The sequence below is a fragment of the Oncorhynchus mykiss genome, chromosome 9, assembly GCF_013265735.2.
Source record: "Oncorhynchus mykiss isolate Arlee chromosome 9, USDA_OmykA_1.1, whole genome shotgun sequence".
In the NCBI taxonomy this organism is placed as follows: domain Eukaryota; kingdom Metazoa; phylum Chordata; class Actinopteri; order Salmoniformes; family Salmonidae; genus Oncorhynchus; species Oncorhynchus mykiss.
Window position 1 is genome coordinate 21,008,056 of NC_048573.1, and position 22,031 is coordinate 21,030,086.

Consider the following 22,031-nt stretch of genomic DNA (forward strand, 5'->3'; position numbering starts at 1 on the left):
TTGTTGCTCCTAGACATTTCCACTTCACAATAACAGCACTTACAGTTGACCGGGGCAGCTCTAGCAAGGCAGAAATTTGACGAACTGACTTGTTGGAAAGGTGGCATCATATGATGGTGCCACGTTGAAAGTCACTACTACTATATCCGCAATCGACAGTTATACTAGTGAATGTGTGGGGCTTTCAAACACACATAACATGAGATAACAGTTAAGATCACAATACAAAGACTAACAGGAAAACACACACTCAAGAAAGGTCATCCAAAGGTGAGTGTCAATATGAACATTGTCTCCCTTGTCAAATAATGTGCAAACAGCACCTCGTCACAAAGTCAACTACGACTTCAAGTCAAGCCTATTCACCCTGCAAATTAACTGAACACAGCAGGAAGACACTTCATGAGCAGTCCAAGGGTCTATAGGTAAATTAACTAAGAATTTACGACTCTGAGACAGAGGTACTTTTACGCTGAATGGCCATGATCTCATCGTATCCCTGTCGGACTCTGACCGTGAACAGACACGGCTCATATAACATAGCGAGGGTCGAGTCGGCAGACAGTAAACTGCAGGACAGAATGGCGGTTGGGGGGTTGGGTAGAGGGGAAACTGTCTTTATGACTATGTGGTCATTCTAACATCATCTTTTAACAAATTGTCCGGCAATAAAAATCGTAGAATCTCATGGACAAGGCAACGCTTCACTTCCGGCCTTTCTAAGGTCGTCTTCTGCAGTGACACGTTCACTAGATTACCCCCCATATACGAGAAATAAGGGGAGAAGGGGTTACGTTGAACAAGGGGTCAGTACCCAATATCCAAACAATATTCCCGGGATTTCTTGGTCTATGATCTTCACTCACGCACGCAAGATACAACTGTCCTCTTTAACGGCGTAGGAAAGTTCTACCATGTGATAAATCCCTTCGCTCCACATACACTTAGCAGAAATTCGTCTCCCTTTGGAAATGTTATGTGTCGGCGGCCATTTTAAAGAGAAGGCGTTTGACCTTAGTTTGAAGCAAAGGGGATGTCATCACAGTAACAACCACAGTGTTTAAGCCACTAAACCAGAGAGTATTTACTACACCAAAGAGGATAGAAAGCTGGGAGCCATTTTGATTGTTTGAAATAAAAGAGCAGAAGCCTTTTACGTATCTGATAGGGACATCATCCTTATCCTTATGGAGAAAACAGATGCTGGGGGGGGGGGGGGGGGGGTTTGCACTGAATGTTTGTAGTAAATCAAGTTAACAAATCATTTTAAAAAGAGACCAAAGAGGACCTACTGACAATACCCATGATGCTCTACACTATATTGACGTAGTCTGCAAAGGCAATTGCTCACAAACTACTAAACGAGAGAGTCAATTAATATGACGCTTTCAAAGATACGTTTTGCTTAAATTGGGATCCAATATCCTCAACCCTTTCCAGTAAGACGTCTCCACAATGTGACATGTTGAATTACAGTATCCATAAATATTGGTCTACTACAGACACCCTTGAATCTCTTTCTAAGGTGCTATTCCGTAATGGTCCCGCATAGACCCGGCGGCATGCGAATGGTGCCGTCATCCGCTCCACATAAAACAAGATGGACTCCCTAAATCAAGATGGTGAACCGGGCTCGTCTCATCTCCATTAGAGAGCAAACACCAGCTCCGTTCTCCCAATCGCCCATTAGCGTGGGGGCTAACGAGCAGTTGGGGGTGCATACCTGATCACCAATCTCAATAACATCCGCGCCCTCCGACGTGCACTGGCAGTCAATTCACCCAAGCCCATCCTTGCACTGCTATAATCTGTTTGTTTGATTTTTTAAAAAGTCTGGTTGAGCATTTAACATAATGTCTTTACCTTATTGAAAACGATCATTGCGCATGGTGTGCTCAGCCTGGTTCCAAAACAGAGGGTGTGTGTGTGTGTGTGTGTGTGTGTGTGTGTGTGTGTGTGTCTATGCATGTGTACATCTCTGTCTGTGCAGGCAGGTGCTGCAGAGAAAGGCATCTACCTTGGTGTCTTTTGTATGCCTTCATTATACCCCTTATGATGACAACCAGGGCTTCTGGTTGGAGAAAACGCCCAATTTCCTCAATCAATGAAAATCCCTCAAAGCCATAGCGCCGCGCAATCAAAGTCTGTGTATACGGAAGACTGGTAGGTGTTCCATTATTCCAGTTCGTCGAGCAAGATTCCTTCCCCTTTTGTTTAACACGGTCAGGAGCACGTTGACGCCATGTACACGGTTCAACAGTTTGCTCACACACACACACACACACACACACACACGTAGATACTAGTGTGCACATAAACATGTGTATACACACACACACACACACTCACTCACAGTATCATCGATAAAGAATGCATTTCCTAGTCAGTGCATGTAAAACAATAAGCAAACGGCAGCTGATACAAATCCGTACACACACACACTTATACATAGCCATACTCTGTGTCACACACACACACACACACACTTATACATAGCCATACTCTGTGTCACACACACACACACACACACTTATACATAGCCATACTCTGTGTCACACACACACACACTTATACATAGCCATACGCTGTGTCACACACACACACACATACACACACACACACACACACACACACACACACACACACACCTACACACCTACTTCATCCGGTGGAAAATGCACAATAAAACCGCCATTACATATTGAAGTGACTTCAGACACAACTCGGAGGATTTGAAACAACCAATGCATGTCGCCTAACAGATGTGACGCCACCGCAGATACGTAGAACATCTGGAAGCTATAGGAACCATCTGTGGGGGGGGGGGAAGCGTGCGTGCATGCCAACTCATTCAGCAGCTCTTTTCAAGGCAGAGCCGATATTCATGTCATTTTACTGACAAGCCTGGATATCAACTCCACACTGGAGCTCAAGAAATAGTCCCTACAAATTGGGACACACATGCATAATGCCTCCCCCCCACTATATGAGTCTTGCCTGTCAGGGAAGTTCTGGTGGAGGGTGGGTTTTGACTCCAGGTTTAAATGAGGTCACTTTCGGCTGTTGACCGTGGAAGTCGGTGGGGGATTTAAATGCCTGGATGTCCTATGGAAAATCTTAAGAGTCAACTTACTTGATGGTAGTGTTGAGCGACTGCATAGCCAGTGAAGGTTATTACAATGTACTAATCGTTTCACAGCTGTGAATATATGCTACCATTACATCATCATGTGATCGTTGGCACACATCTCTGGTGATGTCAGCAAGAATATTGCTGTAGACGACTACAGGATTAAATAGGGTTAATTTTATATCCTCTGAGAGCCTTTTCAAAGTAAAGAAAAAACTCAAATGTGTTGAGTAGATGTTGTTGGTATCGCCAGCTTGACATTTCCTTCAAGCAAAAACATGATATCTTGTTTAACATGCATATCCAGAGCATAACCATCCAACCATGACCAACCAATGTCCATGTGAAATCCATGAGCAACCAATGTCCATGTGAAATCCATGAGCAACCAATGTTCATGTGAAATCCATGAGCAACCAATGTCCATGTGAAATCCATGAGCAACCAATGTCCATGTGAAATCCATGAGCAACCAATGTCCATGTGAAATCCATGAGCAACCAATGTCCATGTGAAATCCATGAGCAACCAATGTTCATGTGAAATCCATGAGCAACCAATGTTCATGTGAAATCCATGAGCAACCAATGTTATTATCACATCATATGCATTACATATGTATATAGTTTCTTTCTTCAAAAGCCATCACAACACCAACACAGGGGTATGAAAACAGCATTAAGAGGCCAAGCATGCTGGGAAGGAGTGTTGAATTGGTTGCAGGGCTGGGGGTTGTCGTTAGAATTAGGGCATCAGGATGTGGGTAAGAAAGTGAGGACCCCAAAATTTGACCTGTGGATCAAAAACGTTAACTAGCAATAGTTGCATCCCGACCAAAACATAGCCTAACTAAGTGTTATAAATGGCTCCAATTTTTTTAAACACAATTTTATGAGGTCAAAGTTTACTTAGCAGACCCAACATTGAGCAACAAATTCCTCCACAGGCAGGAATATTCACTAGCACAAAGCATGACGTTAGGGTGCGACAACAAGTCACAATCATGCTTACACCAAAACAGAAACATTTCAATGGATTGGGTAGGAGGATGCTGGGTGAAAGACAAGAGTCAAAATACCTGCACGTAAATCCTACATGAGCGCTCTCTTTTCTGCAGCTGCAAACCACCAAAACATGTTACAGTTAGCAAAAGGTAGACACATACAACTTCAATTAGCATGGTTTACAGTGTGGATGGAGAGAAAATAAATACATCATTTGATTTGTTTATATGGGTCCCCATTCGCTTTTTCAGATGCAGCAGCTCTTCTTCCTGGGGTCCACAAAAAAACACGACAAGTAACAAAACACTGATGCACGAGGACAGTCACATTAAATGCACAACAATAAACAAACAAACACAACAAATAAATATAATAATACAAACAAAAACAAATAAGGTAATTTTGCTGTTTGCTTGAGTAATTGGTTAAATCAAATAAATTAAATAAACATAAAAAATGTGACCATGTCTCTGTATGATACTCTGCGTTGCCATGAATTTGTTTTGGAATTGGGGTCTGTGAAGAGACCCCTGGTGGCATGTCTTGTGGGGTATGTATGGGTGTCTGAAGAGACCCCTGGTGGCATGTCTTGTGGGGTATGTATGGGTGTCTGAAGAGACTCCTGGTGGTATGTCTTGTGGGGTATGTATGGGTGTCTGAAGAGACCCCTGGTGGCATGTCTTGTGGGGTATGTATGGGTGTCTGAGCTGAATGTTATTTGATTACGCAGATAACCTGGAATTTTATTACAGTAATACCCCTCATAAAAACTAGAAGAGAAGCAGTTCATCTCACGTCAGCCCTCAACCAGGAAAGACTGCCATGTAGGTTGTGTAGGTTAGTTGTGTAGGTGCAGTTAAGGCCGTGCTGCTCTGTATTGAGCCAGCTCCAGCTTTGCTCGGTCTCTCTTTGCTGCACTTGACCATATTACCGGACAGTAATCAAGATGGTCCAAGCCCGAACTAGTACAGTTGATTTGTGTAAAAAAAGAAAAACTGCTGAACAAAATGTCACCTCTCGACTTTGGCTAATTAAGACTTTCTCATTTTATATAAACTGTGTGAAAAAACGGCATGCACATTAATTATTCCCTCTCATAGAAAACATCACAAAGAATCAGTCTTAATTAGCACTGAAACGAGACACACGGTCCAAGTGGGGATTGGGGCTGAGACATAGCTCCGCTTTCAAGTTGGAGTTTCAAGGTTACCACTTGTTCCTGCGAGTAGGTGGAGAGAAAGGAACTAAAGAGGAACTATTTAACCTGGAGACCTCGTCACTGCAGGAGTAGGGCTAAACCTGAAATGTGGCATACCTGGGACTGATGTTAGCGGGTCAATCCAGTAGGTTGAGATTTCAAAGTAGCACTAAAGAACTAACACCTGGCTAGGGTACATGTGTCCCCAATTGGAATTATACCATCTGAAATAAAGGAAGTCTGCTAGTTGCTTGGAGTTGGAGAACACTAGATATAAACAGAGACCTATTCTGTTAGCCTAGCCTAGCGCGTAACACTGGGTTGGGAACAGAATACATAAACAGAGGCCTATTCTGTTAGCCTAGCGCGCAACACTGGGCTGGGAACAGAATACATAAACAGAGGCCTATTCTGTTAGCCTAGCCTAGCACGCAACACTGGGCTGGGAACAGAATACATAAACAGAGACCTAATTCTGTTAGCCTAATGCGCAACACTGGGCTGGGAACAGAATACATAAACAGAGGCCTATTCTGTTAGCCTAGCCTAGCGCGTAACACTGGGCTGGGAACAGAATACATAAACAGATGCCTATTCTGTTAGCCTAGCGCGCAACACTGGGCTGGGAACAGAATACATAAACAGAGACCTATTCTGTTAGCCTAGCCTAGCGCGTAACACTGGGCTGGGAATATAATATATAAACAGAGACCTAATTCTGTTAGCATAGCCTAGCGCGTAGCTTTGAATAAATGCTAATGCACTCCTGATTGTCTGTGGTGAGTGCCGTCTCTAGGACTCTAGCATTACAGTCAGCCCACTTTCCTGGAAGTGGTCCTGTTAGCGCCTTCAACATGGCCCTTCGGTCATGAAAGTGGTACGTATCATGGCGTTTACCAACTCAATCGGCTCTTTGTCTGCCGGCAGAGAGACTTTGTGCTTGCTATCAAAGGAATCTTTCATTGCGTTAGCTCTTAGCAGATTGTGTCAAAAATGATTGAGCTCCGAGGTAAACACACGCGCGTGAGACAGAGAAATGGGAGGGAGGGAGGGATGGAGCACGGCGCTAGGGGCTGCTACAGTAAGTCACCATGGATTAAAGGGGAAATGATGGAGGACAGAGCGGAGAGGACAACCTTGAATAGTACAGAGAGAGTGCTAGGGGAGAATTTAGCAGTTCCTTGATGTACTAGATAGTTAAGAGTATTTATCAGAGCTAAATGTAGCATTTCTTCCCCATTTGACCTGCACTGCTTTTACTAGTATCTTTTTAGGGGTATCGTCATAAAGAGAAGATGCAAGTCTAGGCTATTGTTTGTTTCGAAATATATTCACAGCGCATCGCCCTCAGTTTCAGGATAATGTGACGGCAACAAAACGAAAAGGTTACTCTCCTCTAAAGCGTTACTTGAATTTGACCTGTTCTTCATTTTTTATTTTCAAAAGGTCTACCTCGTAAAAGCCGTCGATGAGGTGACCACAAGTGCAAGACGCCATGTTCTTCTCCTCGGCCCGTTGGCTATCATTATCGTCCTGCTCTCCAATGGAGGGAGCAACACTAAAACCTCAAAGGAGACATCTGGCTGCATGCGGCAATGAAATGAAGTCGGCAAAGAGAAGCTATTGGGAAACAGGTGTTCGTGTTCCACTACAAGTGAAGCTGCTCAAACAAATTAACGGCTGACATTTTGAATTTTACCGATGTTTGCTTTTCCGTTGGTTGCTTCGACAGACATAATGTATTATTTTTATCTCACCTTGCCCGAGTGGCCCTAGGTGTACCCAACTGTGAATTCGGGGAATAATTGTATTAGTTTGAGGCGACAAACAGCAATATCTAATACATTTCCTCTGTCTCGAAGGAAACAAGCGGCATGAGCACCATTTTAGACGTACAACCCCGTAATTTATTTTAATCTTCCTAGTTTGGAATAATCCTATCCATGCGTCTGCCGGTATAATTAGTGATTGCCACAACCGACTTTGGTGTTGTAAAGCAGTACAGCCTACGAGGCAAGGCTTCAAAATACCCCCCCACCCCCACAGTTGGCTGGCTGTTGGTTCTTTTCCTTGAGCAGCAGCAGACTGCTACACGTGAGAAATAATGCAGGTTATCATTCGGTATGGGGCCGGAGCGCAGATCATTAAAACAATGCCTACTGTTCAGGTTTGCCTGGTGTGAAGGCCTTGTCAGGCTGGTGGGGAAATACAAGTTTCAGAGGAAGGAAACACATGCTAACTACAGGTTGAGAAAGTTGAGTGAAGTCAGTTCTTTCTTCGACCTATGAATACATTCTCGTGTATATCCTCCTTCCTTCATCTTGTTATTCTTGGTGACCACTGATCTGAGCAATGTGGATAACCAAGGCAGAAGGCTGGAAAGCCCACTGGTTATGTTGCTTTCACCCGTCAAGATCAGTAGTCACCTAGGGAAGGAGACGAGGAGCCGAAATCAGTAATGAGTATTGGCACACAGCCATTGCTTTTCCCCAGACACATACCTTGTTGAGGCTGCGGGCTGCGCTATCTTTGCCTCCAGGGGTAAGGTTCCTAAGCTGCACGTCGAGTAGGTCCACAAGCTGACCCATGGCCTTGACTGTGTAGGTGATGTCCCCCGCCTGAAGGTTACTCTTGGTTTGCTCCGACAGCTCCCTGGCAATGATGGCTGCAGTCTCTCCGGCTTTGAGCTGGCAAAACCACAATATACACACAAATGAACCATGCATGGTTGCATACAGATACTCATTGACACGCAAATAGCATGCAATTAACAACTGACCATCATGCTATGTGGCTATAGTAGAACCAGAAAAGGACATCGGCTGGTCAAACTTGAGCCCAGTGGGCTTGTCGAGATTGGGGGTTTTGTGCAGAATTATCAATATTTGGCAATGAACTTTTCCCTTGGAGTCCTCAAGGAGAAAAAAATTGTCCAGTGTGTTAGTGTGTTATATGATTGGTTCATTGATATGAGTATTCAATATCCCATCCAATGTTACTGAATGACCAGTGTAAACTCTCTCTCATTATACCTAAAGTAGCTAGAATCAAATCAATTCCAGTCGAACACTGTTACATCAGGAGAGAAGTCATCCGTCTCCCTTCATCCAAACACACACTCAGCCTTGGACTAATCCTTTTCAGCATACACATTTCAACCGTGACAAATGGCATTATACAAACTGTTAGAAAATAATGTTGTTTAGCATGCGCAGATTTTCTGATTAAACCACCAGCGCCTGGAATTTTATAGGTGAATGCACACCGGAACAACAGAGTATCAACAGACTTCTCCCCTGAGAGTCTATCAGCAGCATGAACCTAACTGTCTGACGTGCTGTGCTTTGGCGAGGTCTTTTGGGGGGGGGGGGGGACAGCAATGATCATTCCAGTCTATTTCCCTCCAGCGGTCTGAAGCCATGAAAAATGCATTTTTCCTTTATGGTTTTATATAATTCCATTATCCTCAATAATTCCACCTCCAACTCTCTCTCTCGCATCTCTCACGCCTCTCTCGCACATCTCTCACACCTCTCCCGCGCATCTCTCACGCCTCTCTCGCACATCTCTCACACCTCTCCCGCGCATCTCTCACGCCTCTCCTGCATATCTCTCACGCCTCTCCCGCGCATCTCTCACGCATCTCTCACGCCTCTCCCGCGCATCTCTCACGCCTCTCCCGCGCATATCACGCCTCTCCCGCGCATCTCTCACACATCTCTCACGCCTCTCCCGCATATCTCTCACGCCTCTCCCGCGCATCTCTCACGCCTCTCCCGCGCATCTCTCACGCCTCTCCCGCGCATCTCTCACACATCTCTCACGCCTCTCCCGCATATCTCTCACGCCTCTCCCGCGCATCTCTCACGCCTCTCCCGCGCATCTCTCAGGCCTCTCCCGCGCACCTCTCCCTGGCCTCATGCCTGTCTCGCTCTCACGCCTCTCTCTCTCTCGCGCACTCTCACGCCTCTCATGCCTCTCTCTCACGCCTCTCTCTCTCGTGCCTCTCTCTCTCGCGCTCTCACGCCTCTCGCTCACGCATCTCTCACGCCTCTCTCGCGCATCTCTCACGCCTCTCCCGCGCATCTCTCGCGCGCATCTCTCACGCCTCTCCCTCACCTCATGCCTGTCTCGCTCTCACGCCTCTCTCTCGCGTGCGCTCTCTCTCTCTCACGCCTCTCTCTTTTGCGCTCTCACGCCTCTCTCGCGCTCTCACGCCTCTCTCTCTCGCTCTCACGCCTCTCTCTCTCGCTCTCACGCCTCTCTCTCTCTCTCTCTCTCTCTCTTGCTCATGCCTCTCTCTCTCTCTCTCTCTCTCTCTTATGCCTCTCTCTCTCTTATGCCTCTCTTTCTCGCATGCCTCTCTCTCTTGCATGCCCCTCCCTCCCTCTGGCATGCCCCTCCCTCCCTCTCCCGGTCTTATGCCCCTCCCTCCCTCCCTCTCTCATGCCCCTCCCTCCCTCCCTCTCTCATGCCCTTCTCTCCCCCCCGCATGCCCCTGTCTCCCTCTCGCATGCCCCTCCCTCCCTCCCCCTCTCCCGGTCGTATGCCCCTCCCTCCCTCTCTCATGCCCCTCCCTCTCTTATGCTCCTCTCTCATGCCCTTCCCTCCCTCTCTTATGCCCCTCCCTCCCTCTCTTATGCCCCTCCCTCCCCCTCTCATGCCCCTCCCTCTCTTATGTCCCTCTCTCATGCCCCTCCCTCCCTCTCTCTCTCTCTCTCATGCCCCTCTCTTCCACTCTCATGCCCCTCTCTCCCACTCTCATGCCCCTCTCTCTCGTGCCTCTCGCTCTCTATTTCTCTAGTGCCCCTCATGCCCCTCTCGCCCTCTCTCATATCCCTCTCTCCCGCTCATGCCCCTCCCTCCCTCTCTCATGCCCCTCCCTCCCTCTCTCACGCCCCTCCCTCCCGCCCGCCCCTCCCTCTCTCATGCCCCTCCCTCCCGCCCCTCCCCCCCTCTCTCATGCCCCTCCCTCCCTCCCGCCCCTCCCCCCCTCTCTCATGCCCCTCCCTCCCGCCCCTCCCCCCTCTCTCATGACCCTCCCTCTCTCATGACCCTCCTCCATCCCTCCTCTCTCGCTCATGCCTCTCTCTCTCTCGCTCATGCCTCTCTCTCTCGCTCATGCCTCTCTCTCTTGCTCATGCCTCTCTCTCTCTCTCTCTCTCTCTCATGCCTCTCTCTCTCTCATGCCTCTCTCATTACCCTCACTCCCTCTCATGCCCCTCTCTCTCTCTTATGCTTCTCTCTCTCTTATGCCTCTCTTTCTTGCATGCCTCTCTCTCTTGCATGCCCCTCCCTCCCTCTGGCATGCCCCTCCCTCCCTCTCCCTCCCGGTTTTATGCCCCTCCCTCCCTCTCTCATGCCCCTCCCTCCCTCTCTCATGCCCTTCCCTCCCTCTCTCATGCCCTTCTCTCCCCCTCGCATGCCCCTCCCTCCCTCCCCCTCTCCCGGTCGTATGCCCCTCCCTCTCTCTCTCATGCCCCTGCCTCTCTTATGCCCGTCTCTCATGCCCTTCCCTCCCTCTCTTATGCCCCTCCCTCCCTCTCTTATGCCCCTCCCTCCCCCTCTCATGCCCCTCCCTCTCTTATGTCTCTCTCTCATGCCCCTCTCTCCCACTCTCATGCCCCTCTCTCCCACTCTCATGCCCCTCTCTCTCGTGCCTCTCGCTCTCTATTTCTCTAGTGCCCCTCATGCCCCTCTCGCCCTCTCTCATGTCCCTCTCTCCCGCTCATGCCCCTCCCTCCCTTATGCCCCTCTCTCCCTCTCTCATGCCCCTCCCTCCCTCCCTCCCTCTCTCATGCTCATGTCTCATGCCTCTCTGTCCCTCTCTCATGCCGCTCTCATGCCCCTCCCTCCCTCCCTCCCTCTCTCATGCCCCTCCCTCCCTCCCTCCCTCCCTCTCTCATGCCCCTCCCTCCCTCCCTCTCTCATGCCCCTCCCTCCCTCCCTCTCTCATGCCCCTCCCTCTCTTATGCCCCTCTCTCATGCCCTTCCCTCCCTCTCTTATGCCCCTCCCTCCCTCTCTTATGCCCCTCCCTCCCTCTCTTATGCCCCTCCCTCCCCCTCTCATGCCCCTCCCTCTCATGCCCCTCCCTCTCTCTCTCATGCCCCTCCCTCCCTCTCTCATGCTCCTCTCTCATGCCTCTCTGTCCTTCTCTCATGCCGGTCTCATGCCCCTCCCTCCCTCTCTCCCTCCCTCTCTCATGCCGGTCTCATGCCCCTTCCTCCCTCCCTCTCTCATGCCCCTGCCTCCCTCCCCCTCTCCCAGTCGTATGCCCCTCCCTCCCTCTCTCATGCCCCTCCCTCTCTTATGCCCCTCTCTCATGCCCTTCCCTCCCTCTCTTATGCCCCTCCCTCCCTCTCTTATACCCCTCCCTCCCTCTCTTATGCCCCTCCCTCCCCCTCTCATGCCCCTCCCTCTTATGTCCCTCTCTCATGCCCCTCCCTCCCTCTCTCTCTCTCTCTCATGCCCCTCTCTCCCACTCTCATGCCGCTCTCTCCCTCTCTCATGTCCCTCTCTCTCGTGCCTCTCGCTCTCTCTATCTCTAGTGCCCCTCATGCCCCTCTCGCCCTCTCTCATGCCCCTCTCTCCCTCTCTCATGCCCCTCTCTCCCTCTCTCATACCCCTCTCTCATGCCCATCTCCACCTCTCCCGGTCTCATGCCCCTCCCTCTCTCTCTCATGCCCCTCTCTCATGCCCTTCCCTCCCTCTCTTATGCCCCTCCCTCCCTCTCTTATACCCCTCCCTCCCTCTCTTATGCCCCTCCCTCCCCCTCTCATGCCCCTCCCTCTTATGTCCCTCTCTCATGCCCCTCCCTCCCTCTCTCTCTCATGCCCCTCTCTCCCACTCTCATGCCCCTCTCTCCCTCTCTCATGTCCCTCTCTCTCGTGCCTCTCGCTCTCTCTTTCTCTAGTGCCCCTCATGCCCCTCTCGCCCTCTCTCATGCCCCTCTCTCCCTCTCTCATGCCCCTCTCTCCCTCTCTCATACCCCTCTCTCATGCCCATCTCCACCTCTCCCGGTCTCATGCCCCTCCCTCTCTCTCTCATGCCCCTCACTCCCTCTCTCATACCCCTCTCTCATGCCCATCTCCACCTCTCCAGGTCTCATTCCCCTCCCTCTCTCTCTCATGCCCCTCACTCCCTCTCTCATACCCCTCTCTCATGCCCATCTCCACCTCTCCAGGTCTCATGCCCCTCCCTCTCTCGCTCATGCCCCTCCCTCCCTCCCTCCCTCTCTCATGCCGGTCTCATGCCCCTTCCTCCCTCCCTCCCTCCCTCTCTCTCTCATGCCCCTGCCTCCCTCCCTCTCTCTCTCATGCCCCTCCTCCCTCCCTCCCTCCCTCCCTCCCTCTCTCTCTCATGCCCCTCCATCCCTCTCTCACCCCCCTCCCTCCCTCTCTCATGCCCCTCCCTCCCTCCCTCTCTCTCTCATGCCCCTCCCTCCCTCCCTCTCTCTCTCATGCCCCTCCCTCCCTCTCTCTCTCTCTCATACCCCTCCCTCCCTCCCTCTCTCTCTCTCTCATACCCCTCCCTCCCTCTCTCTCTCTCATACCCCTCCCTCCCTCTCTCTCTCATACCCCTCCCTCCCTCCCTCCCTCTCTCTCTCATGCCCCTCCCTCCCCCCAAGCCCCTCCCTCTCTCATGCCCCTCCCTCCCTCCCTCTCTCATGCCCCTCCCTCCCTCCCTCCCTCCCTCTCTCTCTCTCATGCCCCTCCCTCCCTGTCTCTCATCCCCCTCCCTCCGTCTCTCATGCCCCTCCCTCCGTCTCTCATGCCCCTCCCTCCGTCTCTCATGCCCCTCCCTCCCTCCCAAGCCCCTCCCTCCCTCTCTCATGGCCCTCCCTCCCTTCCTCTCTCTCTCATGCCCCTCCCTCCCTCATGCCCCTCCCTCCCTCTCTCTCTCTCTCATGCCCCTCCCGCCCCTCCCTCCCTCTCTGTCATGCCCCTCCCGCCCCTCCCTCCCTTCCTCTCTCTCATGCCCCTCCCTCCCTCATGCCCCTCCCTCTCTCTCTCATGCCCCTCCCTCCCTCCCTCTCTCTCTCTCATGCCACTCCCTCCCTCTCTCATGCCCCTCCCTCCCTCCCTCTCTCTCTCTCATGCCCCTCCCTCACTCTCTAATGCCCCTCCCTCCCTCTCCCATGCCCCTCCCTCCCTCTCTCATGCCCCTCCCTCCCTCATGCCCCTCCCTCCCTCTCTCATGCCCCTCCCTCCCTCTCATGCCCCTCCCTCCCTCTCTCATGCGGGAACACAAAAAATAACATCTAGATATGAATGAATGAAATATTCTTATTAAATACTTTTTTCTTTACATAGTTGAATGTGCTGACAACAAAATCACACAAAAATGATCAATAGAAATCAAATTTATCAACCCATGGAGGTCTGGATTTGGAGTCACACAAAATTAAAGTGGAAAACCACACTACAGGCTGATCCAACTTTGAATGTAATGTCCTTAAAACAAGTCAAAATGAGGCTCAGTAGTGTGTGTGTGTGGCCTCCACGTGCCTGTATGACCTCCCTACAATGCCTGGGCATGATCCTGATGAGGTGGCGGATGGTCTCCTGAGGGGTCTCCTCCCAGACCTGGACTAAAGCATCCGCCAACTCCTGGACAGTCTGTGGTGCTCAATTGGATTCAGGTCTGGGGAACGGGCGGGCCAGTCCAAAGCATCAATGCCTTCCTCTTGCAGGAACTGCTGACACACTCCAGCCACATGAGGTCTAGCATTGTCTTGCATTAGGAGGAACCCAGGGCCAACCGCACCAGCATATGGTCTCACAAGGGGTCTGAGGATCTCATTGCGGTACCTAATGGTAGTCAGACTACCTCTGGCGAGCACATGGAGGGCTGTGCTGCCCCCCAAAGAAATGCCACCCCACACCATGACTGACCCACCGCCAAAACGGTCATGCTGGAGGATGTTGCAGGCAGCAGAACGTTCTCCACGGCGTCTCCAGACGCTGTCACGTCTGTCACATGTGCTCAGTGTGAACCTGCTTTCATCTGTGAAGAGCACAGGGCGCCAGTGGCGAATTTGCCAATCTTGGTGTTCTCTGGCAAATTCCAAACGTCCTGCACGGTGTTGGGCTGTAAGCACAACCCCCACCCGTGGACGTCGGGCCCTCATACCACCCTCATGGAGTCTGTTTCTGACCGTTTGAGCAGACACATGCACATTTGTGGCCTGCTGGAGGTCATTTTGCAGGGCTCTGGCAGTGCTCCTCCTTGCACAAAGGCAGAGGTAGCGGTCCTGCTGCTGGGTTGTTGCCCTCCTACGGCCTCCTCCACGTCTCCTGATGGACTGACCTGTCTCCTGGTAGCGCCTCCATGCTCTTGACACTACACTGACAGACACAGCAAACCTTCTTGCCACAACTCGCATTGATGTGCCATCCTGGATGAGCTGCACTACCTGAGCCACTTGTGTGGGTTGTAGACTCCGTCTCATGCTACCACTAGAGTGAAAGCACCGCCAGCATTCAAAAGTGACCAAAACATCAGCCAGGAAGCATAGGAACTGAGAAGTAGTCTGTGGTCACCACCTGCAGAACCACTCCTTTATTGGGGGTGTCTTGCTAATTGCCTATAATTTCCACCTGTTGTCTATTCCATTTGCACAACAGCATGTGAAATTTTATAGTCAATCAGTGTTGCTTCCTAAGTGGACAGTTTGATTTCACAGAAGTGTGATTGACTTGGAGTTACATTGTGTTTAAGTGTTCCCTTTATTTTTTTGAGCAGTATATATATATATATATATATATATATATATATATATATATATATATATATATATATATATATATATATATATATATATATACACAGTGCCTTGTATTCGGCCCCCTTGAACCTTGCGACCTTTTGCCACATTCCAGGCTTCAAACATAAAGATATAAAACTGTATTTTTTTGTGAAGAATCAACAACAAGTGGGACACAATCATGAAGTGGAACGACATTTATTGGATATTTCAAACTTTTTTAACAAATCAAAAACTGAAAAATTGGGTGTGCAAAATTATTCAGCCCCTTTACTTTCAGTGCAGCAAACTCTCTCCAGAAGTTCAGTGAGGATCTCTGAATGATCCAATGTTGACCTAAATGACTAATGATGATAAATACAATCCACCTGTGTGTAATCAAGTCTCCGTATAAATGCACCTGCACTGTGATAGTCTCAGAGGTCCGTTAAAAGCGCAGAGAGCATCATGAAGAACAAGGAACACACCATGCAGGTCCGAGATACTGTTGTGAAGAAGTTTAAAGCCGGATTTGGATACAAAAATATTTCCCAAGCTTTAAACATCCCAAGGAGCACTGTGCAAGCGATAATATTGAAATGGAAGGAGTATCAGACCACTGCAAATCTACCAAGACCTGGCCGTCCCTCTAAACTTTCAGCTCATACAAGGAGAAGACTGATCAGAGATGCAGCCAAGAGGCCCATGATCACTCTGGATGAACTGCAGAGATCTACAGCTGAGGTGGGAGACTGTCCATAGGACAACAATCAGTCGTATATTGCACAAATCTGGCCTTTATGGAAGAGTGGCAATAAGAAAGCCATTTCTTAAAGATATCCATAAAAAGTGTTGTTTAAAGTTTGCCACAAGCCACCTGGGAGACACACCAAACATGTGGAAGAATGTGCTCTGGTCAGATGAAACCAAAATTGAACTTTTTGGCAACAATGCAAAACGTTATGTTTGGCGTAAAAGCAACATAGCTGAACACACCATCCCCACTGTCAAACATGGTGGTGGCAGCATCATGGTTTGGGCCTGCTTTTCTTCAGCAGGGACAGGGAAGATGGTTCAAATTGATGGGAAGATGGATGGAGCCAAATACCGGACCATTCTGGAAGAAAACCTGATGGAGTCTGCAAAAGACCTGAGACTGGGACGGAGATTTGTCTTCCAACAAGACAATGATCCAAAACATAAAGCAAAATCTACAATGGAATGGTTCAAAAATAAACATATCCAGGTGTTAGAATGGCCGAGTCAAAGTCCAGACCTGAATCCAATCGAGAATCTGTGGAAAGAACTGAAAACTGCTGTTCACAAATGCTCTCCATCCAACCTCACTGAGCTCGAGCTGTTCCCAATTTTTCAGTTTTTGATTTGTTAAAAAAGTTTGAAATATCCAATAAATGTCGTTCCACTTCATGATTGTGTCCCACTTGTTGATTCTTCACAAAAAATACAGTTTTATATCTTTATGTTTGAAGCCTGAAATGTGGCAAAATTTCGCAAAGTTCAAGGGGGCCGAATACTTTCGCAAGGCACTGTATAAATATATCTAAATGGTGGGACCAACAGCAATAATAATAGTATTAACAACAACTACAACAATATTAATGAGAACAACAATACATTAAAGCAATCATGCCCCAATGTCAACATGAGTGAGAAGACATGAAAGACAAAAAGACTGACTTTCTTAGATTTTTGCAATCATTATCAAACCATTTTTCATGATCTGTTATTTCTGGTTTGCTCTTATGCTTCTTTAAATTAGCCAAGGAGGCTAATTTGCCAAACAAAGTTTCTGTTCCAAACAGCCAAATTTACACCTTCATTGCTGTAGGAGAATGTTAAGGCTAAAAAGTTGTCCAGGAGAGACTGTATTTTTTGGCTGCTAATTGCTTTTTGGTAGATGTCTGTACTGTTTTTACTCCCTCTATAGGCCTGTTTTGTATCATGTAATTTATTGGGCCGTGATGCTTCGTGGTTGGGTTCTGCTCTTCTCAGATACACTGTGATTTTACTGTGGTCTAAGAGAGGTGTTAGTGGGCTGAGTGTGAAGGCTCAGAGACTCTGGGTTTAGGTCGGGGAGGAAGTAGTCTATAGTGCTGCTGCCAAGGGATGAGCTGTAGGTGTACCTACCAAAAGAGTCCCGTCTCAGCCTACCATTGACTATGTACAGACCCAGTGTTCGACAGAGCTTCTCTCTCTCTCTCTCTCTCTCTCTCTCTCTCTCTCTCTCTCTCTCTCTCTCTCTCTCTCTCTCTCTCTCTCTCTCTCTCTCTCTCTCTCTCTCTCTCTCTCTCTCTCTCTCTCTCTCTCTCTCTCTCTCTCGTGCCTCTCTCTCTCTCTCTCGTGCCTCTCTCTCTCTCTCCCGTGCCTCTCTCTCTCTCTCTCCCGTGCCTCTCTCTCTCTCTCTCCCGTGCCTCTCTCTCTCTCTCTCCCGTGCCTCTCTCTCTCTCTCCCGTGCCTCTCTCTCTCTCTCCCGTGCCTCTCTCTCTCTCTCCCGTGCCTCTCTCTCTCTCTCCCGTGCCTCTCTCTCTCTCTCCCGTGCCTCTCTCTCTCTCTCCCGTGCCTCTCTCTCTCTCTCCCCCGTGCCTCTCTCTCTCTCTCTCCCCCGTGCCTCTCTCTCTCTCTCCCGTGCCTCTCTCTCCCGTGCCTCTCTCGTGTCTCTCTCTCTCTCTTTCTCCCGTGCCTCTCTCTCCCGTGCCTCTCTCTCTCTCACTCCCTTGTCTCTCTCTCCCGTGCCTCTCTCTCTCTCTCTCTCTCTCCCGTGTCTCTCTCTCACGTGCCTCTCTCTCTCTCTCTCTCGTGTCTCTCTCTCCCGTGCCTCTCTCTCTCTCTCCCGTGCCTCTCTCTCTCTCACTCCCGTGCCTCTCTCTCTCTCACTCCCGTGTCTCTCTCTCTCGTGCCTCTCTCTCTCTCTCTCTCTCTCTCTCTCTCATGCCTCCCTCTCTCTCATGCCTCCCTCTCTCTCATGCCTCCCTCTCTCTCATGCCTCCCTCTCGCGTGCCCCTCCCTCCCTCTCGCATGCCCCGCCCTCCCTCTCGCATGCCCCGCCCTCCCTCTCGCATGCCCCGCCCTCCCTCTCGCATGCCCCGCCCTCCCTCTCGCATGCCCCTCCCCCCCACTTGCATGCCCCTCCCCCCCACTCGCATGCCCCTCCCACTCTCATGCCCCTCTCTCAAGTCAAGGGTTTTGGGAAACACATGGGAAACACATGTTAAACAAAGTAAAAGTAAACGCTACACTCACAAAAGTTCCAATATATATGGGAGTTTAACAACATTGGATTTTTTGTGGGTCTGTGTAATCTGAGGGAAATATGTGTCTCTAATATGGTCATACATTTGGCAGGAGGTTAGGAAGTGCAGCTCAGTTTCCACCTCATTTTGTGGGCAGTGTGCACATTGCCTGTCTTCTCTTGGGAGCCAGGTCTGCCTACGGTGGCTTTTCTCAATAGCAAGGCAATGCCTCTCTCCCTCCCCCCATCTCTCCCTCCGCCCATCTCTCCCTCACTCCCTCTCTCATGCTGCTCTCCCCCCATCTCACGCCCCTCTCCCCCCATCTCAAGCCCCTCACTCCCTCTCTCATGCCTCTCTCCCCCATCTCACACCCCTCTCTCCCCCATCTCACGCCCCTCTCTCCCCCATCTCACGCCCCTCTCTCCCCCATCTCTCCCCCATCTCACGCCCCTCTCTCCCCCATCTCACGCCCCTCTCTCCCCATCTCACGCCTCTACCCCCAACCCCTCTCCCCCCATCTCACGCCCCTCTCTCCCCCCATCTCACGCCCCTCTCCCCCCATCTCACGCCTCCCTCCCCCCTCTCACGCCTCCCTCCCCCTCTCACGCCTCCCTCCCCCCTCTCACGCCTCCCTCCCCCCATCTCACGCCTCCCTCGCCCCATCTCACACCTCTCTCCCCCCATCTCACGCCCCTCTCCCCCATCTCACGCCCCTCTCCCCCATCTCACGCCCCTCTCCCCCATCTCACGCCCCTCTCCCCCATCTCACGCCCCTCTCCCTCCATCTCACTCCTCTCTCCCTCCATCTCACTCCTCTCTCCCTCCATCTCACTCCTCTCTCCCCCATCTCACGCCTCTCTCTCCCCCCATCTCACGCCCCTCTCCCCCAATCTCTCTCTCTCTCTCTCTCACGCCTCTCTCTCCCTCACGCCTCTCTCTCCCTCACGCCTCTCTCTCCCTCACGCGTCTCTCTCCCTCACTTTTTTGTGGGTCTGTGTAATCTGAGGGAAATATGTGTCTCTAATATGGTCATACATTTGGCAGGAGGTTAGGAAGTGCAGCTCAGTTTCCACCTCATTTTGTGGGCAGTGTGCACATTGCCTGTCTTCTCTTGGGAGCCAGGTCTGCCTACGGTGGCTTTTCTCAATAGCAAGGCAATGCCTCTCTCCCTCCCCCCATCTCTCCCTCCGCCCATCTCTCCCTCACTCCCTCTCTCATGCTGCTCTCCCCCCATCTCACGCCCCTCTCCCCCTCTCACGCCTCCCTCCCCCCTCTCACGCCTCCCTCCCCCATCTCACGCCTCCCTCCCCCATCTCAAGCCTCCCTCCCCCATCTCAAGCCTCTCTCCCCCATCTCAAGCCTCTCTCCCCCCATCTCAAGCCCCTCTCCCCCATCTCACGCCTCTCCCCCATCTCACGCCTCTCCCCCCGTCTCAAGCCTCTCTCCCCCCATCTCACGCCTCTCTCCCCCCATCTCACGCCCCTCTCTCCCCCATCTCTCCCCCATCTCACGCCCCTCTCTCCCCCATCTCACGCCCCTCTCTCCCCATCTCACGCCTCTACCCCCAACCCCTCTCCCCCCATCTCACGCCTCCCTCCCCCCTCTCACGCCTCCCTCCCCCTCTCACGCCTCCCTCCCCCCTCTCACGCCTCCCTCCCCCCATCTCACGCCTCCCTCGCCCCATCTCACACCTCTCTCCCCCCATCTCACGCCCCTCTCCCCCATCTCACGCCCCTCTCCCCCATCTCACGCCCCTCTCCCCCATCTCACGCCCCTCTCCCTCCATCTCACTCCTCTCTCCCTCCATCTCACTCCTCTCTCCCTCCATCTCACTCCTCTCTCCCCCATCTCACGCCTCTCTCTCCCTCACTTTTTTGTGGGTCTGTGTAATCTGAGGGAAATATGTGTCTCTAATATGGTCATACATTTGGCAGGAGGTTAGGAAGTGCAGCTCAGTTTCCACCTCATTTTGTGGGCAGTGTGCACATAGCCTGTCTTCTCTTGGGAGCCAGGTCTGCCTACGGTGGCCTTTCTCAATAGCAAGGCTATGCCTCTCTCCCTCCCCCCATCTCTCCCTCCGCCCATCTCTCCCTCACTCCCTCTCTCATGCTGCTCTCCCCCCATCTCACGCCCCTCTCCCCCCATCTCAAGCCCCTCACACCCTCTCTCATGCCTCTCTCCCCCATCTCACGCCCCTCTCTCCCCCATCTCACTCCCCTCTCTCCCCCATTTCACGCCCCTCTCTCCCCCATCTCACACCCCTCTCTCCCCATCTCACGCCTCTCCCCCCCAACCCCTCTCCCCCATCTCACGCCCCTCTCTCCCCCATCTCACGCCCCTCTCTCCCCCCATCTCACGCCTCCCTCCCCCTCTCACGCCTCCCTCCCCCCTCTCACGCCTCCCTCCCCCATCTCACGCCTCCCTCCCCCATCTCAAGCCTCCCTCCCCCATCTCAAGCCTCTCTCCCCCATCTCAAGCCTCTCTCCCCCCATCTCAAGCCCCTCTCCCCCATCTCACGCCTCTCCCCCATCTCACGCCTCTCCCCCCGTCTCAAGCCTCTCTCCCCCCATCTCACGCCTCTCTCCCCCCATCTCACGCCTCTCTCCCCCCATCTCACGCCTCTCTCCCCCCATCTCACGCCTCTCTCCCCCCATCTCACGCCTCCCTCCCCCCCATCTCACGCCCCTCTCCCCCCATCTCACGCCCCCCCCCCATCTCACGCCCCTCTCCCCCATCTCACGGCCCTCTCCATCTCACGCCCCTCTCCATCTCACTCCCCTCTCCCCCCATCTCACTCCTCTCTCTCCCCCCATCTCACACCTCTCTCTCCCCCCATCTCACTCCTCTCTCTCCCCCCCCATCTCACGCCTCTCTCTCCCCCCATCTCACGCCTCTCTCTCCGCCCCATCTCACGCCTCCTTCCCCCCATCTCACGCCTCTCTCCCCCCATCTCACGCCTCTCTCCCCCCATCTCACGCCCCTCTTCCCCCATCTCACGCCCCTAATCTCCCAACTCACGCCTCCCTCTCCCCATCTCAAGCCCCTCTCCCCCCCATCTCACGCCCCTCTCCCCCAATCTCTCTCTCTCCCTCACGCCTCTTTCTCCCTCACGCCTCTTTCTCCCTCACACCTCTTTCTCCCTCACACCTCTTCTCTCTCGCGCCTCTCTCTCTCACGCGCTTTCCCTCGCCTTTCTCTCTCACGCCTCTCTCTCTCTCACGCCTCTCTCACACATCTCTCTCACGCCTCTCACACCTCTCTCTCTCTCACGCCTCTCACACCTCTCTCTCTCTCACGCCTCTCACATCTCTCTCTCTCTCACGCCTCTCTCACACCTCTCTCTCTCACGCCTCTCTCTCACGCCTCTCTCTCTCACGCCTCTCTCTCTCACGCCCCTCTCTCCCCCCATCTCACGCCTCCCTCCCCCTCTCACGCCTCCCTCCCCCCTCTCACGCCTCCCTCCCCCCTCTCACGCCTCCCTCCCCCCATCTCAAGCCTCCCTCCCCCCATCTCAAGCCTCCCTCCCCCCATCTCAAGCCTCTCTCCCCCCATCTCAAGCCTCTCTCCCCCCATCTCAAGCCTCTCTCCCCCCATCTCAAGCCCCTCTCCCCCATCTCACGCCTCTCCCCCCATCTCAAGCCTCTCTCCCCCCATCTCACGCCCCCTCCCCCCATCTCACGCCTCCCTCTCCCCATCTCACGC

The 22,031-nt window shown here is 51.9% G+C and overlaps 1 protein-coding gene across 13 annotated transcripts in view; it reads right to left on the reverse strand.

Moving 5' to 3' along the window:
* The window catches only part of LOC110531730 (adhesion G protein-coupled receptor L3), a 341,603-nt gene that overhangs the window by 77,012 nt on the left and 242,560 nt on the right, over positions 1 to 22,031 (reverse strand). For 10 of the 13 annotated variants that reach the window (XM_021615077.2, XM_021615078.2, XM_021615075.2 and 7 more), the window contains 2 exons: positions 7,834 to 8,019; positions 4,209 to 4,247 (listed from right to left, as the gene is read on the reverse strand). In XM_021615077.2, coding sequence (XP_021470752.2) covers positions 4,209 to 4,247; positions 7,834 to 8,019 — 225 coding nt within the window. The remainder of the gene's footprint in view (positions 1 to 4,208; positions 4,248 to 7,833; positions 8,020 to 22,031) is intronic. The other 3 variants (XM_021615079.2, XM_021615086.2, XM_021615082.2) reach the window with 1 other exon arrangement.